This window comes from Marmota flaviventris, chromosome 10 (assembly GCF_047511675.1).
Source record: "Marmota flaviventris isolate mMarFla1 chromosome 10, mMarFla1.hap1, whole genome shotgun sequence".
Taxonomy (NCBI): Eukaryota; Metazoa; Chordata; class Mammalia; order Rodentia; family Sciuridae; genus Marmota; species Marmota flaviventris.
In genome coordinates, this window is record NC_092507.1 from 50,094,428 (window position 1) to 50,120,970 (window position 26,543).

Sequence of the window (26,543 nt, forward strand, 5' to 3'; positions counted from 1 at the left end):
GGTACCTCTGACTCCAAAGGCCCCGTGCTTAACTCACATGTTCTCCTGGCCTCCTGTGTCACGGAGGGGTTTTGTTCAACAGCATTTGGGGGACAATCAGGTTATGGCTTTTTATTGAACATTCAAGTGTTCTGTTTTCTTTCTTTTTTAGGAGCTCAGCGATGCCCTTGGAATCAGTATTGCAGGAGGAAAAGGGAGTCCCTTAGGAGATATCCCTATATTTATTGCCATGATTCAGGCCAGCGGAGTGGCTGCACGTACACAGAAGCTTAAAGTAAGCAAGAGGGGGAATGGATTAAGGGCTGACAGCATGGCACATGATGGCGTGGGGGGAGGAAGGTGCAGCCATGGGGACCTCGTTGAAACTTGGAATCCAAAAGCCATCAGAGATCCGTGCTGAGGGCAAAATGCATTAGAGAAACTTTATACCTGAGATCATTAGGTCCCTGGGCATATAAAAATGTTATTGTTTGTATCAAAGCTTCTCCATAAAAGAAGAAATTGCAGCCCCTTTGCAAACCTCCCCAAACCCATTTTAGCACTCCATTCTACTCAAAATTGGTTTTCAGCTCAGAGAGACTTGACCTTAGAATCTTCCCCCAACCAAAAGAATCAACATTTTTATGATTTTTTTTTCCTTTTCCACCTTAATCTTAACTGAAGTAGAAAAATAAAGCAGAAAATATTTGGCTCCCTCATTAGAGCTTTATTGAACAGTTAATTTGTGCACCCCACTATTACCGGCAAGTGGATGTATGAAACACCACAATTCCCAAAACACAAAAGTGACCTACTGTGCCTTTCAGCAATCAAATCTGACCCCCTTCTTGTTTCTCCAATTCGTCTATATTTGGGGAAAGCCATAAAAATTCCTCGTGCTTCTCTAACAGGCACACACACAGTCGAAACACAGAGTCATCACAATAGCCACAAATGGGAAATATGACTTACAAAGAATTTTCAGCATTCTTCTCAAATTTAATTTTTTTTAATGATAGTGATTTTCCACCACTTTTATATTTCCAGGTTGGAGATCGGATTGTCAGCATTAATGGGCAACCTCTGGATGGGCTGTCTCATGCCGATGTGGTTAATCTGCTGAAGAACGCCTACGGGCGCATTATCCTGCAGGTACTGTGATCAATGGGATGTGCAGCTGTGCGAGGCAGATAAGTGGCTGGCAGAAAAGATTGAGCGTCACTGGCAGTAGGCATCACCGCCCAGCGGGGTGCCTGCTGATGTGAATTATGAAGGTTGAAAGCAAGAAAGTATTATTTTTATTCAGAAATTCTGTAATGCCACCCGTACAGGCAGTGAGCATGATTATATGAAAGCATAACAAGGGGAGAGAAATTACTCTTTGCTTCACATGATAAATCAACAAGGCTTTTAATTTCCAGCGTTCTTTTGTAAATCCAAGTTTGCAAGAAATAGGAAATGATTTCCTTTTTTATATCCAAAGACTGTACTAGACTGTCCAAATGCTATTTTCTTCCTGTCCTTCTAAAGGAGAAGAAGAATACAATACTGCTTTTCCAGTAGCGTACATGATTGCCAACATGGTTAAGCTCTTGGTGCATGGTGGTCATCAATTAAGGCGGACAGTTATTGATCAGCTGTGGTCCCCACGAGTATTGTCCAGAGGCACAGAGAAATGTACCAGGAAGTCAAAGCAAAGTGTACCATTAATTACCTCCACTTATGTTTCAGCTGTCTAGAGGCAGCATACTGTCAGCAAGTTTCATTAGTGAGTATCCCCAAATATATAGGATTGTAATCACCACTATTCTGCAGAGGTAGTATAAAATGGTTTATAGGTAAAAAAGATCAAAACCCACCACCAGCCATTCAGATAAGTCTAGCCTTAAAATAAGAAGCTTGGATTGAAAACCCATTCCATTTGGGAGAACCAATTTGTGGTGCTTAAGTTTGACGTCTGAGTGATACAGGCCCCAAGTACTAAGGCAGATGTTAAAAACCGCAAATGGCTTCAGCATGTATGAGGGAAATCACGAAAATACTGTCACTGGTTTCAAGGGAGTTTATGTGATAGACCCAATATTAGTTCAAGGGAATTTATGTGGTAGGCCCAGTCTATTATTTGGGTCTCCAAGTTTCTGTTGAATGCAAAGCAAAACACTGTGTGGACAGGCCTGGTTCTGTTTCTCCTCAACTCCTTGTTGCTGTTCTCACTTTCTGTGAGAACTTAGGTCTGTAGCTGCCTCATAGTCCTCCCTACACCCCTAGAGAACCGTTTGCTGGTTTGCTGTACTCCCTTGTCCTTCGAGTTCTACTGACCTCTAGAGGCACGCATCACAAGTGCAGTGCCTGAGCTTCAGAGCTGTCAGTCACAGGGAATGTAAGAGAACATCACCTCCTATGGGAACCACGACAAGAAAAGTCTCTTAGCAAAATCTGGCATTGTGGGTATTTTCACATGCTGCTATAATTTGTTCGGCTCTACCTTGTTCACATAGAATTAAGAAAACACAATTTGAGTCTGGAGTGTAGTTGAGTGGTAAAGCACATGCTAGGCCCTGGGGGTCTAATCCCAGTATCCCCATACACATACCCCCCAAAAGATATAGTTTAAAAGTAAAATATTAGCTAAATTTTAAAAGTACCTGAAATGAAAATGAGCTCATGCTAGGCATTTTGGCTTACGCCTGTAATCCCAGCTACTCAGGAGGCTGAGACCCAGATATAATCACAAGTTCAAGGTCAGCCTGGGCAATTTAGTGAGACTCTGTCCCAAAATAAAAACTTAAAAATAAAGGACTTGCATCCAGGCACAGTGGTGCATGTCTGTAATCTCAGAGGCTCATGAGTCTGAGGCAGAAGGATTGCAAGTTCAAAGCCAGCCTCAGCAATTAGCAAAGCTCTAAGCAACTTAGCAAGAACCTGTCTCAAAATTAAAAAATAAAAAGGTCTGGGGATGTTGTTCAGTGATTAAGCACCCCTGGGTTCAATCCTTGGTTCCAAAAATATAGATTAAAATTAAAAATAAAGGGCTTGGGATATAACTCAGTAATAGAATGCCTGTGAGATTGATTCCCAATACCACACATGTGTGCGCACAAATGCACATGTGCATATGCGCACGCACACATGCACACACACTTTCCCATGTAGATTTAACACTTCATTTCAACCAAATTGCCACTATTAACATACTTTTGAAAGAGTTCCTTCTTTTTTCTATTTCTGTATTTTAAGAAGATGATGAAGTGTGATTTCAGAATGTTCTCTTGTTAATCTTGTGAGTTGTTTTTATTTTGTAACATGTGCTATTAAAAAAATTATGGAATCCTTTGAGATTTTGACAGTTGTAATCTTCACACTTACGGATACAGAGCATATGTGCTCCCAAAGGCTTTAGACACAAACCCAGGAAACTCGTGTCCCGCATCCAGCGCCTTCCAATTGCTCCGTGTGTTTGTTTTAATTAAAACTGTGCATGGAGTAATTCCAACAATACAGTTATCACAGCTGACTTGTCATTGGGCAGTTACTTTTATCCTTAGGTGGGCCAGTAAACTGGCAGAGCAGCAGGAAAGGTCAGATAATTGTGTCTTGCAAAGCAGTCAGCAAATGCTGGTGGCAACAGGGAAGACTAAGGACTGGGTCAAAAGGCTGCAGGGTGGAAGAGATGAGTGGGAGAGATAGCCGTCATGTCTGAAAGCTTCTCCCCAGAGTTTAAATTGCTAATGCTAAGCCAGGCATGGTTGCATATTCCTGTTATCCTAGAGATTTGGGAGGCTAAGGCAGGAATATTGCAAGATGGAGGCCAGCCTAAGCAGTTTAGCAAGACTGTCTCAAAAAAATAAAAAGTATTATGGATGTAGCTTAGTGGTAAGGATCCCCAGGGTTCAATCCTCAGCATGTAAATGAATGAATCAGTCAATCAATAAACAGTAGATAATTCTGCCCTTGAAGTCTGATGATTTCTTCTTGCCAATTATATATTGATCAATAACATTGATTTGGCCTTTTTAAATGTTCCCAATTTTATTTGCTTCTGTAGTTTGATAATTTGTCTCATTCAATTATTTTGTCTATGAAATTACTGTAAAAACTTTGGATAGACTCAAATAAGCCATACTCTGCTAGAAAATTGTTTTTGTTTCTGTTTTTACATCTTTCTTTAGGACATGGGAAATAAAAGAACATATTAGGAATTTTTTTTGTTTTTGTTTTCCTGGCATCAGGGATTGAATCCAGGGTGCTCCACCACTGAGATACACCCCAGCCCCTTTTGGTTTTTGAGACAGGGCCTCATTAAGTTGCCCAGGCTGGCCTCCAACTTGTGATCCTCCTATCTGAGCCTCCCAATTGTCTAGGATTACAGAGGTGCACCACCAGACCCAGTGGCATCTGACTTTTTTCTTTTTTTAATCAGCAATATTTTACTTAGAAAATTCCTTTAGAATATACTTCAACAAATAAGCAAAACAGGAATGAAGGAAGCCAGTAGCTGCAGTGCTGGAGTGCATTAAAATTTCTGGATGTCAGCTATGTGGTAGGCAAAGAGAAAACATAGGCAACCGGAACAGGAGGAAAGGGGGGCTTCAGGAAGGGTTACAAAGGAAAAAGAGGGATAGATTGTCTAATATGTGTAACGGGATTGGAAATCCAAGAACAGTTGGAAAGTGTAAGCCTAATGATAAATATATAAAAATAAAGCATGAGGGCTGGGGTTGTGGCTCAGCAGTAAAGTGCTCGCCTAGTACTTGCAGGGCCCTGGGTTTGATCCTCAGTACTACATATAAATAAATAAAATAGAGTTATTGTTTCCAACTACAACTAAAAAAATAAATAAATATTTAAAAAATAAAATAAAATAAAGTATGAGCTAACCATTAACCTTGGGGAAAATAAGTTTATACCAAAAAAGGAAACATATTTATAGTATAGTAGTTGGTGCAGTGTGAATCACATTTACATAAACATTTATAAGTCATCGTGTCACTGAATTCCTAGGCTGGGGGATACTAACCCTGGGGGTCCTACAGGTCAGACTCAGCCACCACCCCTGTCACAGACAGGTGCTGGGGAACACAGGAAAGGAGCTTATTCTCAATGTGGCCACACTCTGACAAAGACCCAGGATCGAGCTCAAGGATACTTAACCACTGAGCCATATCCCCAGCCCTTTTTATATTTTACTTAGAGACAGGGTCTCACTAAGTTTCTCAGGGTCTTGCTAAATTGCTGAGGCTGGCTTTGAACTCATAATCCTACAGCCTCAGCCTCCCAAGCTGCTAGGATTACAGGTGTGGCCCATGCTTTTAGCAAAAGCAGCCTCAGAGTCCCTATTACAATAATAAAACCAATGGAAGTAAATATTTTGATGCATGAGATAATAAAATGATAGGAATTTGTGATGTTTTAGTGGAAGGAAAATACAAGTTAGGAAACAGGTAAAACTTAAAAATATATAAATTATAGGTGGAGGATGTAGCTCAGCAGCAGACTGCTTGCTTAATGTGTGCAAGACCCTGGTTTCGATCCCTAGTACCACACACACAGACACATAAAGATACATAACTATAGATAGTGATATATGTTAAGTAGAATCCCATTCATATAGTTCTACATGTTGTGGAGTTACACTGGTCGTGTATTCATATATAAACATAGGAAAGTTATATCTGATTCATTCTATTGTCTTTCCTATTCCCATCTCTCTCGCTTCCCTTCATTCCCCTTTGTCTAATTCAATGCCCACCCCCATTGTGTGTTAACATCCACATACCAGAGAGAACATTTGGCCTTTGATTTGGGGGAGATTGGCTTATTTTACTTAGCATGATAGTCTCCACATCCATCCATTTACTAGAAGAAGTCATAAATTCATTCTTTCTTATGGCTAATATTCCATTGTGTATACATACCACATTTTCTTTATCCATTCATCTGTTGAAGTGCATATAAGTTGGTTCCCTAGCTAAACTATTATGAATTGAGCTGCTATAAACATTGATGTGGCTACATCACTATAGTATGCTGATTTAAAGTCCTTTGGGTATAAACCAAGGAGTGGGATAACTGGGTCAAATGGTGGTTCCATTCCAAGTTTTCTAAGGAATCTCCATACTGCTTTCTAAAGTGGTTGCACCAATTTGCAGCAGCAATGTATGAGTGTAACTTTTTCTCCACATCTTCACGAGCACACTAAATTTTCATCTGGTGGAGTAAGGAGTCATCATGAAGGTGATATATTTTCAAAATAGCCATGTAAGCATATTGTTTATTTTATTCCTCCAGGATTAAAAAGAGAAAATTTCTGTGTCTCTAGAGAGTAAAAGTGTCTAATTTTTTTTATCATGTAGTATCATTTTTGTTTTAATTTTCTATCATGTGCACACAAAAATAGAAAAGAATCAAGAGTACAAGTCCTTTTGACAGCAGCTAAAATGAGTTACCTATAGAAGTGCTTCTCAAATCTGTAGCTCCAAAAAACATCTGGAGGGCTTCTTAACCAGGATTTGCTGGGTCCCCCCAGAGATTCAGATGCTGAAGAACAGGTGTAGATGCAGGAAGTTTTATTTCTTCTCTAATAGCTCCCAGGTGTTGCTGATGCTGCTAGTTATGGACCACCCCTGAGATCAGCTGGACTAGAGCATTATGTAGGGATGAAGAGAAGTTTCTGCATTATTCTCTATGTATAAAACATCCACCTCTCAGGGCACAGTAGCACATGCTTGTAATCCCAGCAAAAGGAGGCAGAGGCAAGAAGGACTGGAATTTTGAAGCCAGCCTCAGCAACTTAACTTAGGGAGATTCTGTCTCAAAAAATAAAAGGAGCTCGATATGTAGCTCAGTGGTAGAGCATCCCTGGGTTCAGTCCCCAATATCTCAAAAAATTTTTTTTTTAATAATAATAACATCAGCTTGAAGTCCAAGGATGCTAAAATTTCTTTTAAATTTCTGGAGTTGGAGTGGTTTTCCACTTGACATTTGGGGTGCATGCCATTAGGTGGCAGTGTGTCTAGCAATCAGTTGGCCCTTCCATTTTCCTCCAAGCTTTTTACACTTCAAATCATTCAATTTTTTTTTTTTTAATTTTTTATTGTTGGCTGTTCAAAACATTACATAGTTCTTGATATATCATATTTCACAATTTGATTCAAGTGGGTTATGAGCTCCCATTTTTACCCCATATACAGATTGCAGAATCACATCAGTTGCACATCCATTGATTTACATATTGCCATACTAGTGTCTGTTGTATTCTGCTGCCTTTCCTATCCTCTACTATCCCCCCTCCCCTCCCCTCCCCTCCCCTCTTCTCTCTCTGCCCCCTCTACTGACATTCGTTTGTCCCCCTTGTATTATTTTTCCCCTTCCCCTCACTTCCTCTTGTATGTACTTTTGTATAACTCTGAGGGTCTCCTTCCATTTCCATGCATTTTCCCTTCTCTCTCCCTTTCCCTCCCACCTCTCATCCCTGTTTAATGTTAATCTTCTTCTCATGCTCTTCGTCCCTACTCTGTTCTTAGTTACTCTCCTTATATCAAAGAAGACATTTGGCATTTGTTTTTTAGGGATTGGCTAGCTTCACTTAGCATAATCTGCTCTAATGCCATCCATTTCCCTGTAAATTCTATGATTTTGTCATTTTTTAATGCAGAGTAATACTCCATTGTGTATAAATGCCACATTTTTTTAATCCATTCATCCATTGAAGGGCATCTAGGTTGGTTCCACAGTCTAGCTATTGTGAATTGTGCTGCTATGAACATCAATGTAGCAGTGTCCCTGTAGCATGCTCTTTTTAGGTCTTTAGGGAATAGTCCGAGAAGGGGGATAGCTGGGTCAAATGGTGGCTCCATTCCCAGCTTTCCAAGAAATCTCCATACTGCTTTCCAAATTGGCTGCACCAATTTGCAGTCCCACCAGCAATGTACAAGTGTACCCTTTTCCCCACATCCTCGCCAGCACTTGTTGTTGTTTGACTTCATAATGGCTGCCAATCTAACTGGAGTGAGATGGTATCTTAGGGTGGTTTTGATTTGCATTTCTCTGACTGCTAGAGATGGTGAGCATTTTTTCATGTACTTGTTGATTGATTGTATGTCCTCCTCTGAGAAGTGTCTGTTCAGGTCCTTGGCCCATTTGTTGATTGGGTTGTCAAATCATTCAATTTTTAAGAAACATAAAAGTCGATGTCACTGAAATTCATGTCACTAGATTCTAAATAAAAACTTTAGGCAGCTGTACTTCTTACTTCATTAAGTCACACCAAAGGCCAGGCCTAGGGTTTTCCCTAGTTCTAGAGTATCCCTCTCTGAAGATGCCAGCTTTCCTGTCTGTTTACAGCTCGTCTGCACCTCCCAGTCTAGGATCCACACTGGGTGTGAATGCTGAGTTTTATGCTTTATTCCAAAAGATTCAGGCCTTGACAAATCTAAGGGCCAGCCTTTTTTCTTTATAGGTTTAGAAGCCCAGAAAAGCTCTGTACACAGAGCCCAAGTTTTGTACATTGCAACATCTCACTCATCTACAAATTATTTCAACTTCTCCATTCTCAAACCTGTTTGCAAGGAGAGGTTCTCATCCTAGGGTCCATGCAACAAAGACATGTGCTTCATCACTCAGAGAGAAAGTCTACTGAACGCACAGTGTTCCCTTACAGAACAAAGTCTAATTGACCTTAGTTTTGCTTTTAACCTAAGTTATTAAATGTCATCATAGCCAAGGCACCAAAGAGTGTATCAGATTAAATACATTCTTGAGGGAAATGGGTTGAGAGGCAGGCACAGTTGAAGGACTGTTTGGAGGGTAAGCCTCTTACAGGGGTTCATTTGGAGGAGGAAGCTCCCTGGGGTGTGAGTGTGGTGGTGGTGGTAGGGGAAACCAGCCTGAGGGTGGGGGAAAATATGCTTACTGGTTCTCCCACTGATGCAAATACCTTCCACCATTCTTAGGCCCGGGGACAAGGTTTCATGTCACACATCTGCTGTTTCTTGGGTAGAGGGATTGCCCCCTCTTTTTCCTTTGTGTTGGTGGCCCCCGCAGGCGCCGCCTCAGGAGGGCAGGTCACAGCTTCCCCCCCCTTCCTGTTGGTAGTCTACCCTTTTTTGGGTGAATGAAGATCTGCTCCTTTCAAAACCCAATCTGATCTGCCAATCAACTCTTTTTTTTAATTCAGTCTGACTTTATCTTTTTATTTATTTGTTTGTTTATTTTAATTAGGTATATAAAATAGCAGAATGTGTTTTGATTCATTGTACACAATTGCAGCACAACTTTTCATTTCTCTGGTTGTACACGATGTGGAATCACACCTATGTGCAGTCATACATGTACCTAGGGTAATGATGTCCATCTCATTCCACCATCTTTCCTGCCCCCAATACTCCCTCCCTCCCCTTTGCCCAATCAAAGTTCCTTCATTTTCCCATGCCCCTTGCCCCCATTAGGATCATATCCGCTTATCAGGAAGAACATTTGGCCTTTGGTTTTTTGGGATTGGCTTACTTCGCTTAGCATGATACTCTCCAACTCCACCCATTTACCTGCAAATGCCATAATTTTATTCTGTTTTAATGCTTAGTAATTGTGTGTGTGTGTGTGTGTGTGTGTACACCATAGTTTCTTTATCCTTTCATCTATTAAAGGGCATCTAAGTTATATCCACAGTTTAGCTATTGTGAATTGAGCTGCTATGAACATTGATATGATTGCCAATTGATGTAGAGAGTCAAAGCCAGGCACAGTGGTGCACGCCTGTAATCCCAGCAGCTTGGGAGGCTGAGACATGGAGGACTGTGAGTTCAAAGCCAGCCTCAGCAAAAGCAAGGCACTGAGCAACTCAGTGAGACGGTGTCTCTAAATAAAATACAAAATAGGGCTGGGATGTGGCTCAGTATCTGAGTGCCCTGAGTTCAACCCCTGGTAACCCACCACCACCACCACCAAAAAAAAAAAGATCTAGAGAGTTGGTGCAGGCATCTTAGGGATGTGAAGAGGGTGACAGATTTGTGTTGTCCTGGTCTTCCTACAAAATACCAAGTGTCCTTCATGTTTCCCATTCAGCCACTTGGATTCCACTCCTACTAAATCGGCAGTGCTTGTACAGCTCCTAATCCTGAGGGCAGAGAGGTCTCCAGGATTTAATGTTATCAGTGGGTATTTATTTCCTAGCTAAGAGGTGAGGAATAAAACTGCAATTTGAGGCGGGAAGTGAGTTTTTCCATATATTTGTGTTAAGAGATGTTTTTCTGCCATGGATGTACATGCATACCTGTAGTCCCATCTACGGGGGGGCTGAGGCAGGTCATCACAAGTTCTAGGCCAACCTGGGTGACTTAGGGAAACCCTGTCTCAAAGTAAAAAAGGCCTGGGGCTGAGCACCAGGGATGTAGCTTAGTGGTGGAGCACACCTGAATTCAATCTGCAGTACCATAAAAAAAAAAAAAAATACAAAACCCAGAATTCACAGTCTCTCCATGTTAACTCCATCAGTCCTACTCTGCTCTGGAATTTCCGAAAGTTAAATTGCAGAATACTTATTCCTGGTCAAGGTTTTATATTGAGTCATTCACTCACAAGTACTTACTGAGCAATCTTTATTCACTAGGCACATTAACCTTATGCAAATAAGCAATCCTTGTGTTCATGGGTCCTGTGATTCGGTGGGAGAGACAGATAATAGTCAAACAGATGTGTATCAACACCATCTGTGTATTTACAGAAATACACTAAAAATATTATGGAGAAATTAAACAGGGGTGGTCAGCTGGGTGTGGTAACACACGCCTGTCATCTCAGTGACTTAAGAGGCTGAGAAGGAAGATTGCAAGTTCCAGGCCAGCTTCAGCAACTTAGCAAGATCCTGTCTCAAAAAAATAAAAAGGGCTGGGGATGTAGTTCATTGGTAAAGTTCCCCTTTGGTTCAATCCCCAGTAACAAGGGTTGTCAAAGAGGGTTGTATGGGGAGGGGGTGGGGGGAAGTGATGTTTTAACTACTTCCAGGCTGACTGGTTATGGGGTAGGTTGGATTCTAGGAGAGAACTGCAAAGGCAGAGAGGAGAGGAAAGAGATAGAAGGGATTAGAGGGGCAGGCTAGGGAGGGACTTTCATGTGCTTGGAATTTATTGCAAGTAAAAGGGGAAACCACTGAAAGGTTTTAAGCAGAGGGCTGCCATTATCCATTTTATATTTGAAAAGACGGCTGAGTACTGTGGAAAGAGATTAGAAGAGGCCGAGTCGGGATTCCAGATATAAGGCACTTGATGGTAGATCAAATTAGGATGGTTGCCTGTAGATAAGAAATAAACATTGAAATGTATTTTGTGTGTGTGTGTGTGGTGCTGGGGATTGAACCCATGTCCTTGTGCATGCAAGGCAAGCACTCTACCGACTGAGCTATATCCTCTGCCCCTTATTTTTGTTTTTACTCGTAGTGGGGATTGAACCCAGGGCTGCTCTACCACTCATCTACATCCCCAGTCCTTTTCTATTTTTTTTTTTTTCTATTTTGAAACAGGGTCTCACTAAGTTGCTGAGGGTCTTACTGAATTGCTGAGACTGGCTTCAAACTTGTGATCCTTCTGCCTCAGCCTCCTGAGTCACTGGGATTACAGGTGTGTGTCATTGCACCCGGCTTGGAGAAGGGTTTTAGAGGTAGAATCTGGAGGATTTGGTGGTGAATTACTATGGCAGATGTGAAGGGAAAGTACCAAACAAGAGACTGGTAAGCGAGAAATGAAAGAAACCAGGCAGAGATACACCCAAGAGTTTATTAGTTCATCTCTCTAGGAGAGAGAGGCAGAACAGGCTTGAGTTCTGGGACTCTTACAGGGAAGGCTCAGGAATCAGAGCTGGCGGGTCCTAATTTGGGCAGTTAAGGGTTGGTTGGTATGAGAGAGTGGTGAGCCCTTCTCAGAAAGGCCTTTGGGCGGAAAGCGAAACTTTTTTCCTTAAAATGGCAGCTGTCACTTAAGATGGCCATTCAGATGCTAAACAAGGACTTTATAAGATGAGCACTGAAGGTGCCAGGTGGATGGATATTCAGAGTGAGCACCAGTGTGACTAGAGCCTGGCTTCCTTTCCAATTGAACATGCACCAGCCACAGCCAAGTTTTTATGCCTAGTAAATTTCTAATGGAGTAGCTGAATGAAAAAAAGCTAGCAGAAAAGTAAAATGAAGGGGATGGGCTGATGGATCAAGAGTTTGGATTTTGGCTGGGCACCATGGCACAGGCCTGTAATCCTAGCCACTCAGGAGGCTGAGGCAGAAGGATGACAAGTTTGAAGCCAGCCTGGGCAACTTAGCCAGACCTTGGAGGAGCTGGGGCTGTGGCTCAGCGGTAGAGTGCTCAACCTAGCATGTGTGAGGCTCTGGGTTCTATCCTCAGCACCACATATAAAATAAAGGTATTGTGTCCAACTACAACTAAAACATAAATATTAAAAAAAATTAAAAATGGAAAAGACTGAGGATGTAGCCCAGTGGTAGAACACCCCTGGGTTTAAGCCCAGTACTGCTAAAGAATTTTTAAAAATTTGGATTTTATGGTGTTAATTAATTTTTGGCGGGGGAGGGGTAGGATGGAGTGGGTACCTAGGATTGAACTCAGGGGCACTCAACCACTGAGCCACATCCCCAGCCCTGTTTTGTATTTTATTTAGAGACAGGGTCTCTCTGAGTTGTTTAGCACCTCGATTCTTGCTGAGACTGGCTTTGAACTCATGATGCTCCTGTCTCAGCCTCCCAGCTGCTGGGATTATAGGTGTGTGCCACCACACCTGGCTTATGGTGTTAATTTTGTTATCCTTTTGAGATAGTAAAATACAGATCTCAAATTGTCAATCGGGTGTAGCAGACTAAGAGGGTGTTTTCAGTATACTGCTGGCATTTAAAGCCATGGGAATGCATGTGCTGTCCCTTGACCCTGAGTGTGCAGATGGGAGGTGGGCCCACAATTGAGCCAGGAAGTGAGTAGAGAATAACAAAGAGATGGAAAAGCAAACCTCAGCGGCAGGAGGAAAGCCAGAGGGAAGGGGTCATGGACATCTGGGCCAAGTAAAGGGGCTAGAAGCTGGAATAGAGCAGGTTTATGAAGACAGTGTACAATAAGAATAGGTAGAGTGTCAGAGATCATGGGCCAAGATGACACTGCCAGTAAACTTGCTGTGGAAGACGGCAGAAAATGCTGATGGTGAGGTGAGACTTGTGATCAGGGAGGATCTGACATTTCCTCCTCAAGCCTGTTGTCCTACCTCTGAGTTCCTGCTGTCATTCTTCATATGTGGTGTTTCCGGAGGATCCTCTAACTTGTGTAGCAGTTTCCCCCAAGGTAGGATGCTCCACCCAACATGTGTTGAGCCAGCTGAGGCAGACCTGTTACCTTTTTTTATTATTTTTATTTTTTTAGTTGTAGATGGACCCAATACCTTTATTTTGTTTGTTTTTATGTGGTGCTGAGCCCCCCATGCCTTTCTTGTGCTCTTCTACTCAACAAATGCAGCTGTAACGATTAGGCAGCTCTGCCCTCTGTTGACCGATTCTGAAATTGCTACCAAATCCAGCTCATACGTCAGCAAAGGTCCCCTCAGTACTCACAATGAGCCCTGCAGTCAGCCCTCCATGTCCTTGGGTTCAACCACCCTCAGATTGAAAATGTATTTACGCCTAGGACAGTTGCTTCTGCACTGCACATGTGCAGACTGTTTTTTGTCCTTATGCCCTTAACAATGTAGTATAACTATTTACACAGCATTAGGATTATAAGTAATCTTATAAAGTATTACAAATAATTATAAGGAATCTTAAAAAGGGCTGGAGATGTGGCCCTGGTCACTAGAAGCATATACAGGAAGATGTTCGTAAGTTATATGCATACATTATACTATTTTTTTTTCACTTGAGCATATGCAGATTTTGCTATCCTGGCAGGTCCTAGACGTAATCTACAGATGGCAAGGTACCTAGAAGCAGGACCACTGGTCAGAAACATGTAACCAAGGAGCTCCTGAGAATGAAGGTGTGGCCCTAGTTGAGGTAGAAGACAACTCCAGGAGAAGGAGGCAAGGCGGACTTTTACGATTCCCATTTAATAGATGAGGAAGCCCAGCATCATTAAGTGGCAGAAACTCAGTGCTGAAACTCCATCCTGAGCCCCAGTACAGGCTCTCGGAGCTTTATTTCTTCTCAATGCCTTAGAATGTTATTTGCAGAATACAAACACAATGTAAATAATCTAAATGTCATTATCCTATTATACCTTTGGTTAGGACCATCTAAAATGCAAATCTCAGGAAGTCAAAGACGTCCATTCTGTCACTCACCAGCTATTTATCGAACACCTCCTTATGCCAGGCACTATTCTAGTGATATGAAGACAGCAGTGAACAAAGCAGACAACTGTCCCCGCCCTCACATTCTCATATGCATTGGTAGATAATAAATAAGATGAATGAAGTAAAACCTACACCATTTATCGGGTAGCAGTGGTGGTAAGAAGTAAACCAGAAGCAGGGAAAAGGAGACATGAAAAGCTGGACCAGGATGTTGGTGTGGAAATTTTAGAGTGCTCAGAGAAGGTGACTTTGAAGACCTGAGGGAGCAGCCAGGTACAGTGGTACACACCTGTAATCCCAGTGGCTTGGAAGGCAGGAGGATCACAAATTCAACACTGGCCTCAACAAAGTAGTGAGGCCCAAAGCAACTTAGTGAGATCCTTTCTCAAAATAAAAAGTGAAAGGGACTGGGGATGCGGCTCACTGATAGAGCAGCCCTGGGTTTGATCCCTGGTACCCAGAGGGAAGTGAAGGAGCTGGACATGCAGATGCCCCATGCAGAGCATTTCAGGGGTAGGGCAGGGTAGCTTGTGCCAAGGCAGGAAGGGATCTGGCCTGTGAGAAGCAGCAAGCAGGCCAGCTACTGGGGCAGAGTGAATGCAGAGGAGATCATTAGGAGAAAGGGTAGAGGTGTCACAGCAGATCACCTGCAGATGAGCTTGTCAGTCATAGTAAGGACTTCAGCTTGTGATCCAAGAGAGTCTGGTTTCCTTTAGATGGTTTTAAGCAGAGGAGTGAAATAATTTGCTGTGTTTTAACAGGCTGCAGTGGACTGGGGCCAAGGCAGAGAGATAACCTGCTCTATTTTGTCTGGAGTTTTACAACTCCAGACAAAAGATATTTTTGAGGGCTGGAGTTGTGGCTCTGGGGTAGAGCACTTGCCTAGCATGTGTGAGGCACTGGGTTCGATCCTCAGCACCACATAAAAAATAAACAAATAAAATAAAGTTAAAAAAAAAAAAAAAAAGGTTTTTGACCAGGTGCCTTGGTGAACACCTATAATCCCATCAATTTAGGAGTCTGAGGCAGGAAAATCAGAAGTTTGAAGCCAGCCTCAGCAACTTACCAAGGCTCTAAGCAACTTTGTGAGACCTATCTCAAAAAGAACTGGGGATGTAACACAGTGGTAAAGTGACCCTGGGTTCTATCCCCAGTACCAAAAAAAGTGGGGGGATGCTTTTGCAGATTAGGCCTATAGAGTCTTCTGAGGGTTGAATGTGGGTTGTGAACACCAAGGTGCTCATGAAACTGGAATCAAGCGGCAGGCACTTGAGAGGAGGAAGGCTGCAGGCCCTAACAGCCCAAGAATCAGGCTTGGGCTACCTGAGAAACACCCACTAGAGATGTCAGGTTGGTGCTTGGCTATATGGGTTTGGAAGTAGGTAAAAGGAGGATCCAGGGATTATCATCACTTAGGTGGTACTTAAATTCGTGAAACGAGTCATATGTCTGAAGGAACATATGAAGATGGGAAAGATAAGACTAAATGCTTGAGGACCGAGCCTTGTGACACTTGGATAGTTCAAGGTTGGAAAGATATGAAGGAATGGCTAGAAAGGTGGACAGGAAATTAGGAAGGTGTGAGTCCTGAGATTTATTAAGAGAGGGTGATGTGATCTCTTCGAATTGGTGTGAGTATACTATATATACCACCAGAGATATGAAAAATTGAGCTCTATATATGTAATAAGAGTTGTAATGCATTCCACTGTTATATATAAATGAGAGAGAGAGAGATCCCTTGTGAATATCTAGGTGCTACCTATAGGTTGGATGAGATGAGGACTGAGGACTGCCCACGGGGTGCAGCCTGGTCTCCCTAATTCTCCTCTGCCTATGATGACATATCTTGTTCTAACTTCCCCTCCAGGTTGTAGCAGATACCAATATAAGTGCCATTGCCACTCAGCTTGAAAACATGTCTACAGGCCACCACTGTGGCTCACCCACTGCTGACCACCCTTCAGAAGACACGGAGTGAGTATTCTAGATGCAGAGGGCTTCTTCTGTGTGTGGGCCAAGCTCCTGAGGATTCTCCCCGATGCCAAAATATGCCCTCAAAAGGAGAGGAGAGGAAGTGCACGGTCCTTTTTCCAGCTCCTAGAGAAGGCATTAGGGTTCCCTTGCTTCCCACAAAGCTCTGTTTCACCATATAAGCTCTTAAAAGAGCATCGTTGCAGGGCCTGCACACACTGCTCTGGCCACTTCGACATGGTCCCCTGTGTCTCCCTCCCTAAGAAACCACAGACCTACATTCCCAGTGTACCAGCTTTCTTGTGCAAGGAACCATGTTCCCTCAACTTTCTAAGCTAAAATTTTATTCTGAGATTAAATCTTGTCATATTTGCTGCCATATTTCATTAAGATTCATCATTGCAGTTATAATTGTTTATTAAAGAGGTGTTTAAAGAAATGGGTTTGCAGACAGTATTTCTGCAGGCCTTATTTGTAAAGATCTGATTAGGTGGTCTACAGAAAAATCAGAAACCTGCTTTAACAACTTCCCCAGGGTGATTCTGAAGCAGTGCAAGAAGATGCATGCTTTGAGAAATCCACCTAGTGTTATTCCTTAGTACTACCAGTGCCTGGTCACTAGGAGGTGCTCAATAAATGTTTGTTGACTGATCTCAGTAGTTCATTTGAAGCATCTCATGATCACAGCCATTTGCAACTTTTGAGGGGTAGTTACATCAACTTAAATAATCTTTGAGGTTTTTTTTTTTTTTTTGGAAAGACTGTTAAATTAAGTTCATTCTACTTTCTTCTAACATATGCCATTGCCTGACATGGTGACATGTGCCGGTAATCCTAGTCACTTGGGAAGCTGAGGCAGGATAATACTAAATTTAAGGCCAGCCTCAGCAATTTAACAAGACCCTCAGCAACTTAGCAAGATCCTCTCTCAAAATTAAAAAAAATGAAAAGGTCTGAGTATGTAGCTCAATGGTAAAGCTCTCTGGATTCAAGCCCCAGTACCAATTTTTTGAAAAAAGCAATATATGCCATTAAAGTGTGACAAGAAAAATGCATTTTCAAGGTACAACAGCCCTTTAAAAGAAAATCAGGATGGTTATAGAAGAATAGTGTGTCTTAATATCCTTTGATGTGGCTATGGAAATAGAGGTACCCTTGTACTCTTGATTCCTGGAAAGTCAGAAACCACTAGCACAAAAGAATTTAAAAATCATTCCTAATCCCCCACTGCTAACATTTGGAGATTTTTTAAAAAGGAAAACTAATTGATTGGAAATATTAGGATACAGGGAGATAAATGGAGACAGACTCCATGTGATGTTACCAGTTAAAGAATAGAGCCTGGCTCCTCCCCTCCCCCTGCAAACACAATCCTCATTGTAAATGGGCACAATTATGAAGGCTTTAATGATTTGGTGCCCCCAGGGCGTCAAACACTGGCTTTGGGCACCTAGGTTCCCATTCCAATATCCTTGGAAATGGGGACTGTGTTTGAAAGAGGAAACATGAATCAATTATGTGTCTAGCCAGTGGGCCATTACTGAGAGTGCTCACAAGGCCACAAAGTGGAGACAGGTGGAGCTTTATTCATGACGTCATTACTGTTCAGCCAAGGGGATAATTCATCCTTATTTCAACAGACATTTACTGAGCGCCTAAGGCCAGGCACTTTACAAAAGCTAGGTCCCAAGGATTCCAACATGGATGTAGGTAAAGATATTGCCCTACTCCTTAAGGAGCTGCCAGAGAATTAGAAAAATAGGCCATAAATCCACAGTTATGAAAGAGGGGGTCAGTGTAGGAGACCTGAATGCAGTGAGGGAGGGCCCTGTGACCATGGATATGGGTATAACTCAATTAGGGAGTTAACTCAGGGAAGCTAATACCTAGGCTGAGTTTTGAAAGAACTGGAATAAGCAGGGCGACATTCAAAACAGTTAACAGTTTATATGGCAATTACTGCGGATGCCTGCTTCAGACCATGACTACATCAATAACTGGCAGCAGAGGGAACTAGCTGAAAGTCAGCCCCAAAACAAGCCACGCAGAACTGAGGAGGGAGAGAGGGAAGAATATTCTAAATCAGACAGAACCGAATATTCTAAGGTCACTTATATTCCATTTTTACAAGTTTCTCCGAATACATGAATGGCTGAGTTTACATCAGTTGACTCTGCCTCTCAGACATTCATGCTGCCACAAAACAAATGATGCTTCCCCTATCAATTGTGAACCTCCAAGCCAGGTGTAGTGGTACATACCTGTAATCTCAGCTACTCGGGAGGCTGAGGCAAGAGGATCAAAGTTTAAGGCTCGCCTCAGCACTTAGTGAGACACTGTCTCAAAATAAAAAAGTGGAAAGCGCCAGGGATGTAGCTCAGTGATGCATTCCTGGGTTCAATCTCTAATACAAAAAAAAAAGTGAACCATCCACCATCAATAAGATCATAGCGGGGCGGGGGCTTATGGCAGAGTGCTTGCCTCAGTAGCACATGTGAGGCACTGGGTTTGATCCTCAGCACCACATAAAAATAAACAAATAAAATAAAGGTATGTTGTCCATCTACAACTACAAAAATTAAGGAAAAAAAATCATAGGGCCTGAGATACCAGAATTCTTCAGGTTCTTACTCTTTGAACAATAGCATTTGGGAATAAGAAATTAGTATCACCTGAGTTTAGATTAAATTATTGGAGCCTACAAAGATAATTTAATTGTTAGCTGTGTTGTTTCTGAGAGAAAAGACTTCCACACTGGTCGAAGCTTTGAAAACCTAAATTGTGCATTTGAAACAGATTCTTTATCCATTTTGATTCATTTGGGTTTCTCTCTTCTGTCCTGGACATTAGTTCTCATCTACATGGTCATGTGAGTTTGTGACAAGCAAAATATAGCATATTGGTGTACTCAGGTGACTGAGATGAAGAGTTGACACCAGGTAGAGGAGAAAGAGGGCCACATAAGGCACACACCTGTCATCCCAGCAACTCAGGAGGCCGAGGCAGGAGGACTGCAAGTTTGAGACCAGCCTAAGCAACTTAGAGAGACCCTTAGCAACTTAATGAGACCTTGTCTTAAAATTAAATAAAAAGCAATGGGAATGTAGTTTTGTGGTAAAGTACTCCTGGGTTCAATCACCAGTACGAAAACAAACAAGACAGATACGTAATTGCAATATGGCACAATGAGGACCATCCTGGAAATTTGAACCAAAAGCAAAGGGAGCAGATGGAACTCATCCCCTTGAGGCAGTAGGAGGGCCTTCCATTGGAGGTGTGTTTTGAGATGAAAGTTCCTACCCTAGGCGGAAGTAGTGGGACAGGTGTGCCCAGGGCACGCAGGCAGGAAGGGGCAGTAGTTTCCTGAGCTAACAGGCTGCTATTACCTGTTATAGACATGAGGCCACCTGAGGACAGCAGTCTCCCACCTCGCTGATGAGACACTCTCCCTCTCTGTGCCATGCACATTCAAGATAGTTCCCTTCAGCTCTAAACAGTGCATTTAAGAGTTTAAAACCAAGCATGGGGGGAGGGGTGCTTGTGCTTGGACAATTTCAGCATCATGACTTTGTTTCTAATTAGAAAACAGTGGATTTTATGCAAGAGAAACCCTAAGCCATCAAGAATATTGTTATCCGGGCGTGGTGGCACATGCCTGTAATCCCAGCAGCTTGAGAGGAGGATCGTGAGTTCAAAGCCAGCCTCAGCAATTGGCACGGCATTAAGCAACTCAATGAGACCCTGTCTCTAAATAAAATACAAAATAGGGCTGGGGATGTGGCTCAGTGGCCTAGTGCCCCTAAATTAATCCCTTGTATCAAAAAAAAAGAATATTATTGATGAGTTGGCATGTCATGGGAAATTTAAAAATTAGTTTCCAGATTGTTAATATTATGATATGGTAAACTTACCTTCATAGCTTCGCAGTATGAAAGTCTCTCTCAAATCTGTGCTCGTCCATTAAAATGAAATTCCCTCTCCGTACCTATTCTCGAATTAAACAGCATGCATTGTGCTTTCAGAACACCTCCACCTAAGATTATTACTTTGGAGAAAGGCTCTGAAGGATTGGGGTTTAGTATTGTAGGGGGTTATGGAAGTCCCCATGGAGACCTGCCAATTTATGTCAAGACTATATTTGCAAAGGTATTTTTTTCCTTTTTACTGTACTTTTTTTTTTTTAATCAAAACTAGGTGAGAATTTTTTTAAAGTGCTTTGTGTTGCTTTACTTTGGGTTACCCGTGATGTGTGCATGTCTGCCTAGTTCCTGTGAGTTTTATAAGAAATCTCTACACCAGTGAGAGAAAAGATATTTTACAGTAATAGAGTCAAGAGAATTTTCTTCGGATTCTCTCACAGGATTTGCTCACAGACTTTAAGGAGTGTCTTCTTTCAGCAACAGTTTAGGGAGTGGCACCACATTCTTTAGAAGCTGGCCCTGGAGTATTGGTCTAGGGGTCTAGATTAGAAAAAAGATTTTGCATTGTCTTTAAAGAAAAGATACCATGGCCAGCTCAATACTAGAAAGACCCCAAGTTCCATCCCCAGTGCTGGAGAAAGAAAGAGAGAGAGAGAAGAAGAAAGAGAAATGTGTCAGCCACCAAAGGTCTGAGGCAGAAAGCTCTCTACAAGCCTCAGATCAGTGTAAGAATATAAATCGCTGCGCATCACAGAAAACCTCAGGATGCTTTAGATCTGCGTGGTTTCTTTGGTCCACAACTTTGCCAAAGAGGTAACATGTTAGACTAATTCTGGGGAATACCATGTTTTTCAGGCATTAAACTACTTCCAAAAATCCTAGTTAATTAGTAAGAGGCTGAGATGTCCACTACTACTGCTGCTTCTAGAAGGCTCTTAGAGTCACTATTTTTAACTTAGAGTTTTTACACTGGAATCTGTTAAGTTTGAAGATCTCTGAAAAGTGTTTGGTGTTGATATTGCAGCCTTTGTCTTGTGGGTTTTATCACAATCATTTGTTTATGAATTGATCCAGTTGTCTGACTGTTTTATTTTCAGTGGTAGAGCTTCCCTGGGTTCAGTCCCCATAACACACACACACACACACACACACACACACACAAATAAAGGTGTTCAAAAGCAGAAATCTTTATCTTAAGGTCGATCTGGTCTCTTTCTAGAAAGTTATATTATGCATTAAATATAAACTTGTTTTATATGTGCAGAGCATCACCTTTTAATTAGGCCTGCCTGAGGCCTAATATAAACCCTTAAGTCATTTAGCATTTGCTTCTGGACCACACTGGGCAGCTGCAGATATCCCCATCTGTTTCATCCTGCTGGGGTACCTGTTAAGAAGGCATATTATTATTATTATTCCCAAACACACACTGTTGAACTGCAGGTGGGTGAAAGTGGAGAGAGAAGGCAGCTCAGAAACATTGTGGATAACAGTGACACCCCACCTGCTGACACCTACAGTAGTTAAATCACACACTGACCATCCTTCCCCTAAGACATGCTTAACACTGCAGGAGGCATGACCATTCTTCTTATGTGGTCATTGTGATACTTTGCTTTTGAAAGAGTCAGCTATAAAGGTAGTGGGATGGCTACAGAGTGAGCTCGGCCCCCCATGATTTGGCAAGTCCTGCCACCCACCTTGTCCTCCATGGAGGCCCTCCAGGGTGTTCCTCATCACCGGCTCACTGTGGCCACATCAGCCATGGTCCAGAGACAGGGCTAGTTAGTCCAAAGTGAGTGCATCAGACTGTTCCCACTGTACCTATCTGCATGTTCACAGAGGCCAGTGGGACAGGAAGCCAGATCACCAGCATACACAGCTGATCATGAAATAGCTGTGTGTTGCTGGTGTGCTTTTAAAAGCAACCGCCATCGATAGGACAAGACTAGTGGGTTTAATGAATGGATTGAAGCTCACACAGGATGACCTTTTCAGAGAGCCCCACAGGCAGTGGCACATCTGTAATCCCAGCAACTCAGGAGGCTGAGGCAGGAGGAGCACAAGTTCCAGGTCAGCATGGGTAACTCAGCAAGGCCCTGTCTCAAAATAAAAAATAAAAAGGACTGGGGATGTAGGTCAGTGGTGGAGCGCCCTGGGTACCCTCCCTGCCTCCCCCCAAAAAATGAGGCCTAGGGATGTAACTCAGTGGTGGAGCACTTGCCTAGCATGCAAGAGGGCCTGGGTTTGATCTCTTGTGCTGAAAAAAATTTTTTTTTTCTTTCCTTTTTTTGTTACACTAAACCAATATGTCTGAATTTTAAAGTTTTCTATAGAGAATTAAACCAAAAACTAGCAAAAGAAAAATTTTTTCCCAATGGTCACCCAGGCTGACATTGGGTTTATGATCATCCTGCCTCAGCTTCTTAAATAGCTAGAATTATGGGTTCATCTGGCTCCCCCAAAGTAATTTTGAATTGTCTAGTAATTCTGATTTTATTCCCTGAAGTCACGTATGGGATCCTGTCTTTACTTTAATGCCACTGACACTTTACTTTCTTAAAGAATTTGAATGAATCTGCAAATTATTTAATTTTGGTATTCCTCTACCCTAGTGTAGACCTGGTTTGAATATTCTTTATTGTACAATTCATACAAGAATTTTCTACCCTTTTTGTTGTTTAGAAGTTCTAGAAAATTGCCTGAGCACCACTGGCCCTCCATGCTGCTGTGGAGCACAAGAGCCTCCTGGCTCAGTTTCTGATGGACTCTGGCCAGGGCTTGGTGCCCGTGGCCCTTGTTTCCCCAGCACTTTGGCCTCCAGTAGAGGACTTTTGGCCCTGATTTTCAAGGAACTTTAACAGTTATCCCAACAGATAGAGAAAGCCCCCTATAAATTATTTTCTAGGTCGTTTATTCCCTTACTCTAATGTAGAACATTTCTAGTAATATCACAGCATTTTTAGATACTCAGTTTTAGAATGAAAAAAAAAAAAATCCACGTTTCACTTGCTTTGTTCTTTGTTCCATTTTGAAGAGCCAGGCATGACTGATATGTAATAAAAGTAGTCATTTGAAAACCTATTTAGATGATCAAATATGAAGTTGAAGCTTTTGAATAGATTACAAAGTTTTACAGATGCCACACTTTTATATCTATAACAGCTTTATTGAGGTATAATTCACATACCATGCAATTCACCCATTTAAAGGCTACACTTGCTTTTGACAGATGACAGTTCTGATGGCTTAATAACGCAATGGGAACCTTACATGAAGATGGTATTGGCAATAAGACTAACACCAGACTCAATTTTATCTGCCTTCTCTTGTATATTACGTTTCCATGAATATGACATGATATGACATCCAATCACATTTAATGCTAAGTATTGAAATAAGGTTCTACCTCTATTAAAGGGAATGTGTCAGTACATTTCTATTGGTATGTTATTTAGATGATTCATAGCTACAGTTTCTATACACCCACTATTATTCAAACAATATATCCTACATTTCTCTTTTTCTGGTGGTACTGGGGATTGAACCCAGGGCCTTGTGCATGCTAGGCAAGCACTCTACCAACTGAGCTATATTCCTAGCCCCCATTTTTCTTAATTTAAAATATTTCCTAGAAAAAAAAAAAACTTTAGTTTTTTAAGTTCCTCCTTCACACAGACACAAGTTAGAGGTTTTAATATTAATGTAATATTAAACCATTTCACCCTGGATTAAACTGGAATGTTTCTTGTTTGTAGGGAGCAGCTGCAGATGACGGCCGATTAAAGCGAGGTGATCAGATTTTAGCTGTTAATGGTGAGACCCTGGAAGGTGTCACTCATGAGCAAGCTGTCGCCATTCTAAAACACCAGAGAGGGACTGTAACCTTAACTGTGCTGTCGTGAGCCACAGGCCCTGATCACAAGACAGATGCTGTTATTTAGAATATCCATAGGAAGACGAAGTTCAGGGTGAAGATAAAAGGCCACCTCAAGTAAAATTTACAATGTTCTTTCTTACCATCTCGTTCTCTCTGCTCAGGAGACAGGCTGAGGTTCCAAGTGATTTTTCCCAAACCAACAGTCATCTGCCTGATTTTTCCCAGCTTCTGTCACCTCTGGTGAAGTTAATTTCTAAAGTCTGAATGAACAAGTCTTTTCTGTTTTGCCTGTAACATCAATGTTTGCCAATTAGAAGTAACTGGTTTTGATTATATTTGCTGAAATTGGAGTTAACAGCCTCCTGTTCCTTACCCCTTCTCTCCCCCCGCCCTGTTCAGACAGATGCCTAATAGCAGCTCAGATCTCATGTGATGAACAGAAGCAAATGCTAAGCCACTTGTCATCTCACTCATGATTTACTTGTGCTAATTGTCTCTTCAAGTAAGCCAGCAAACATTAGCAGTGAAATTAATTCCCCCATGACGAAAGACCCATATTCTCCAAAGGGAAATTACTGTACTCTCTTCTGGATGACTTATAGTCAACTAAGTCTCAAATTCATTTCTCTGGATGAAACTTTACATGTTAGTCATTGGTGATTTTGATGAGTCAATTTGCAGACTGTAATCTCCTAAAGATTCTGAAAGGCTTTCTAATTGCTTTCTGAGCTACAAAAGTGCACACCACTGAGCAATTGCTCCTTCTTGACAAGAACAATTAACCTCCATGTTCTGAGTTCTAACAATGCTAACAGGTTCTAGTCTGTGAAGTTCATCTGGAGTTAATGGTGTCTCAGGCAGCATCATCCACACCCCTCAGTCTTCATATGAGGAGGTAGAAGCCCCAGAGGTCACCAAGCTTTGCCTCAAGTCAGATGAGCTCTGGGTGGCCTTGGCCTTGTGCAAAGTACAATGGCTAGTTGGATTATCCTCCCTTTACCTCCATACCAGCCCACACAACAGCACAGACTGTAGGAACTAGGTGGAACTACATGCTTCATCATTAATAACTGAGCAAACAAAGTGAGCCTAGGAACCAGCAGGAGAAAACGCCTGGCTGATGTTTCCTGGCCCCGAGGGTGCCTCTCTTTTGCTGAAGTTTGATATGCAAAGAAAGCAAGTACAGCAGAAAATATAATCCCTATAATGTTGATTATGGGCCTTCTTGTTGACATATTAGCAGGAAAAGGGCGAAGATGCTTCTTAATGAATGTTCTAGGGTCTTCTATAAAAACTTACCATGAGGATAAATATCAGAGTCAATAATAGAAGTAGTTCAGCACTATTTAACTATAAGACAATGCTGCAAATTGTTCACAGTAATTACCAAAATTTAATGGGCTTTAATTTAAAATCTTATTAATAAATATAGATTTTGCTGGGTGTCATGGTGCATACCTATAATCCCAGCCACTTGGGGGGCTGAGGCAGGAGGATGGCAAGTTTGAGGCCAGCCTCACCAACTTAGTGAGCCCCTATCTCAAAATTAAAAAAAAAAAAAAAAAGGACTGGGATGTAGCTCAGTGGTAGAGCACCCTGGGTTCAATTCCCAGTACCACAAAAATAAATAAGTATAGATTTTAATTGAAAATTATCTTTGAGTAGGTATAATCACAAAGTGCATTAACTCTTGTTGGAATACTTTGTGGCTATTCCAAAGTATAGAGTGCCTAAATTTTCTTTTGAAAATGTATTTCATGACTGGTATTGAGTTTTTCAAGATGATACACAGCTTTTCGAATTTCTCATATATCCAGGATCTCACCTTCCAATGCATGAGAAGCCACCAGCCTCAGAATGTTCTGTTTTAACTATGTCTGTAAGAACACCTCAGGCAGCCAAAGTGAAGTGAAGCTCAATGACACTTGAAAATGCACCTTAGATAGATACATATGCACATGATTCTTTTTAAATGTAATTCTGCTTAATTTTGATGGAATAGCCATTAAATATACATTTTTAAATAATCCCGTGGTTGTTGTGTTTCTTTACACGTTATCCTTTGGGGTCACACTATTGAAAGCCTCTTAAAGGAACTGTGATACTTGTTGCTGTTGTAACTTGGCGGAACTAGTCCTTCTCATACTTGGTTATGCCTCTGTTTGCATCACTAATAAATAATTGCCTTCCCAAAAAAGTTTTATTTGTATTGTTCTGTTTTGGTTTGGTTTTGTATCAGAACCTGCTGACAAGGTGAGAGGATAGGAAGATGGAAATTTATAAAAGTATTGGTCTTAGAGCCACATATGTTGTTCCAGCCTCATCATTTGGGTCATTTAACTATAGTGATGATATCACTGATTGGAGTTAGAAAATAAAACTGCTAAATGCATGTGTGAGATGTTTCTAAAGATTCTAAATAAATGTAGTTGACTAAGGAGCAGAATCTTTTTATAAAT

The 26,543-nt window shown here is 41.7% G+C and overlaps 1 protein-coding gene and 1 non-coding gene across 8 annotated transcripts in view; one reads left to right on the forward strand and one right to left on the reverse strand.

Annotated features, from left to right (window-relative positions):
- The window catches only part of Patj (PATJ crumbs cell polarity complex component), a 387,785-nt gene that overhangs the window by 334,582 nt on the left and 26,660 nt on the right, over window positions 1-26,543 (forward strand). For 5 of the 7 annotated variants that reach the window (XM_071617901.1, XM_071617899.1, XM_071617902.1 and 2 more), the window contains 5 exons: window positions 152-274; window positions 1,027-1,131; window positions 16,181-16,287; window positions 20,307-20,430; window positions 23,963-26,445. In XM_071617901.1, the coding sequence (XP_071474002.1) occupies window positions 152-274; window positions 1,027-1,131; window positions 16,181-16,287; window positions 20,307-20,430; window positions 23,963-24,109 (606 nt within the window). In that variant the 3' untranslated portion in view covers window positions 24,110-26,445. Of the gene's footprint in view, window positions 1-151; window positions 275-1,026; window positions 1,132-16,180; window positions 16,288-20,306; window positions 20,431-23,962; window positions 26,446-26,543 lie in introns of those variants that run through there. The other 2 variants (XM_071617904.1, XM_071617905.1) reach the window with 2 other exon arrangements.
- Window positions 23,732-23,803, reverse strand: Trnaa-agc (transfer RNA alanine (anticodon AGC)). Its single transcript has one exon. It is a non-coding gene; the product is annotated as a tRNA-Ala (tRNA).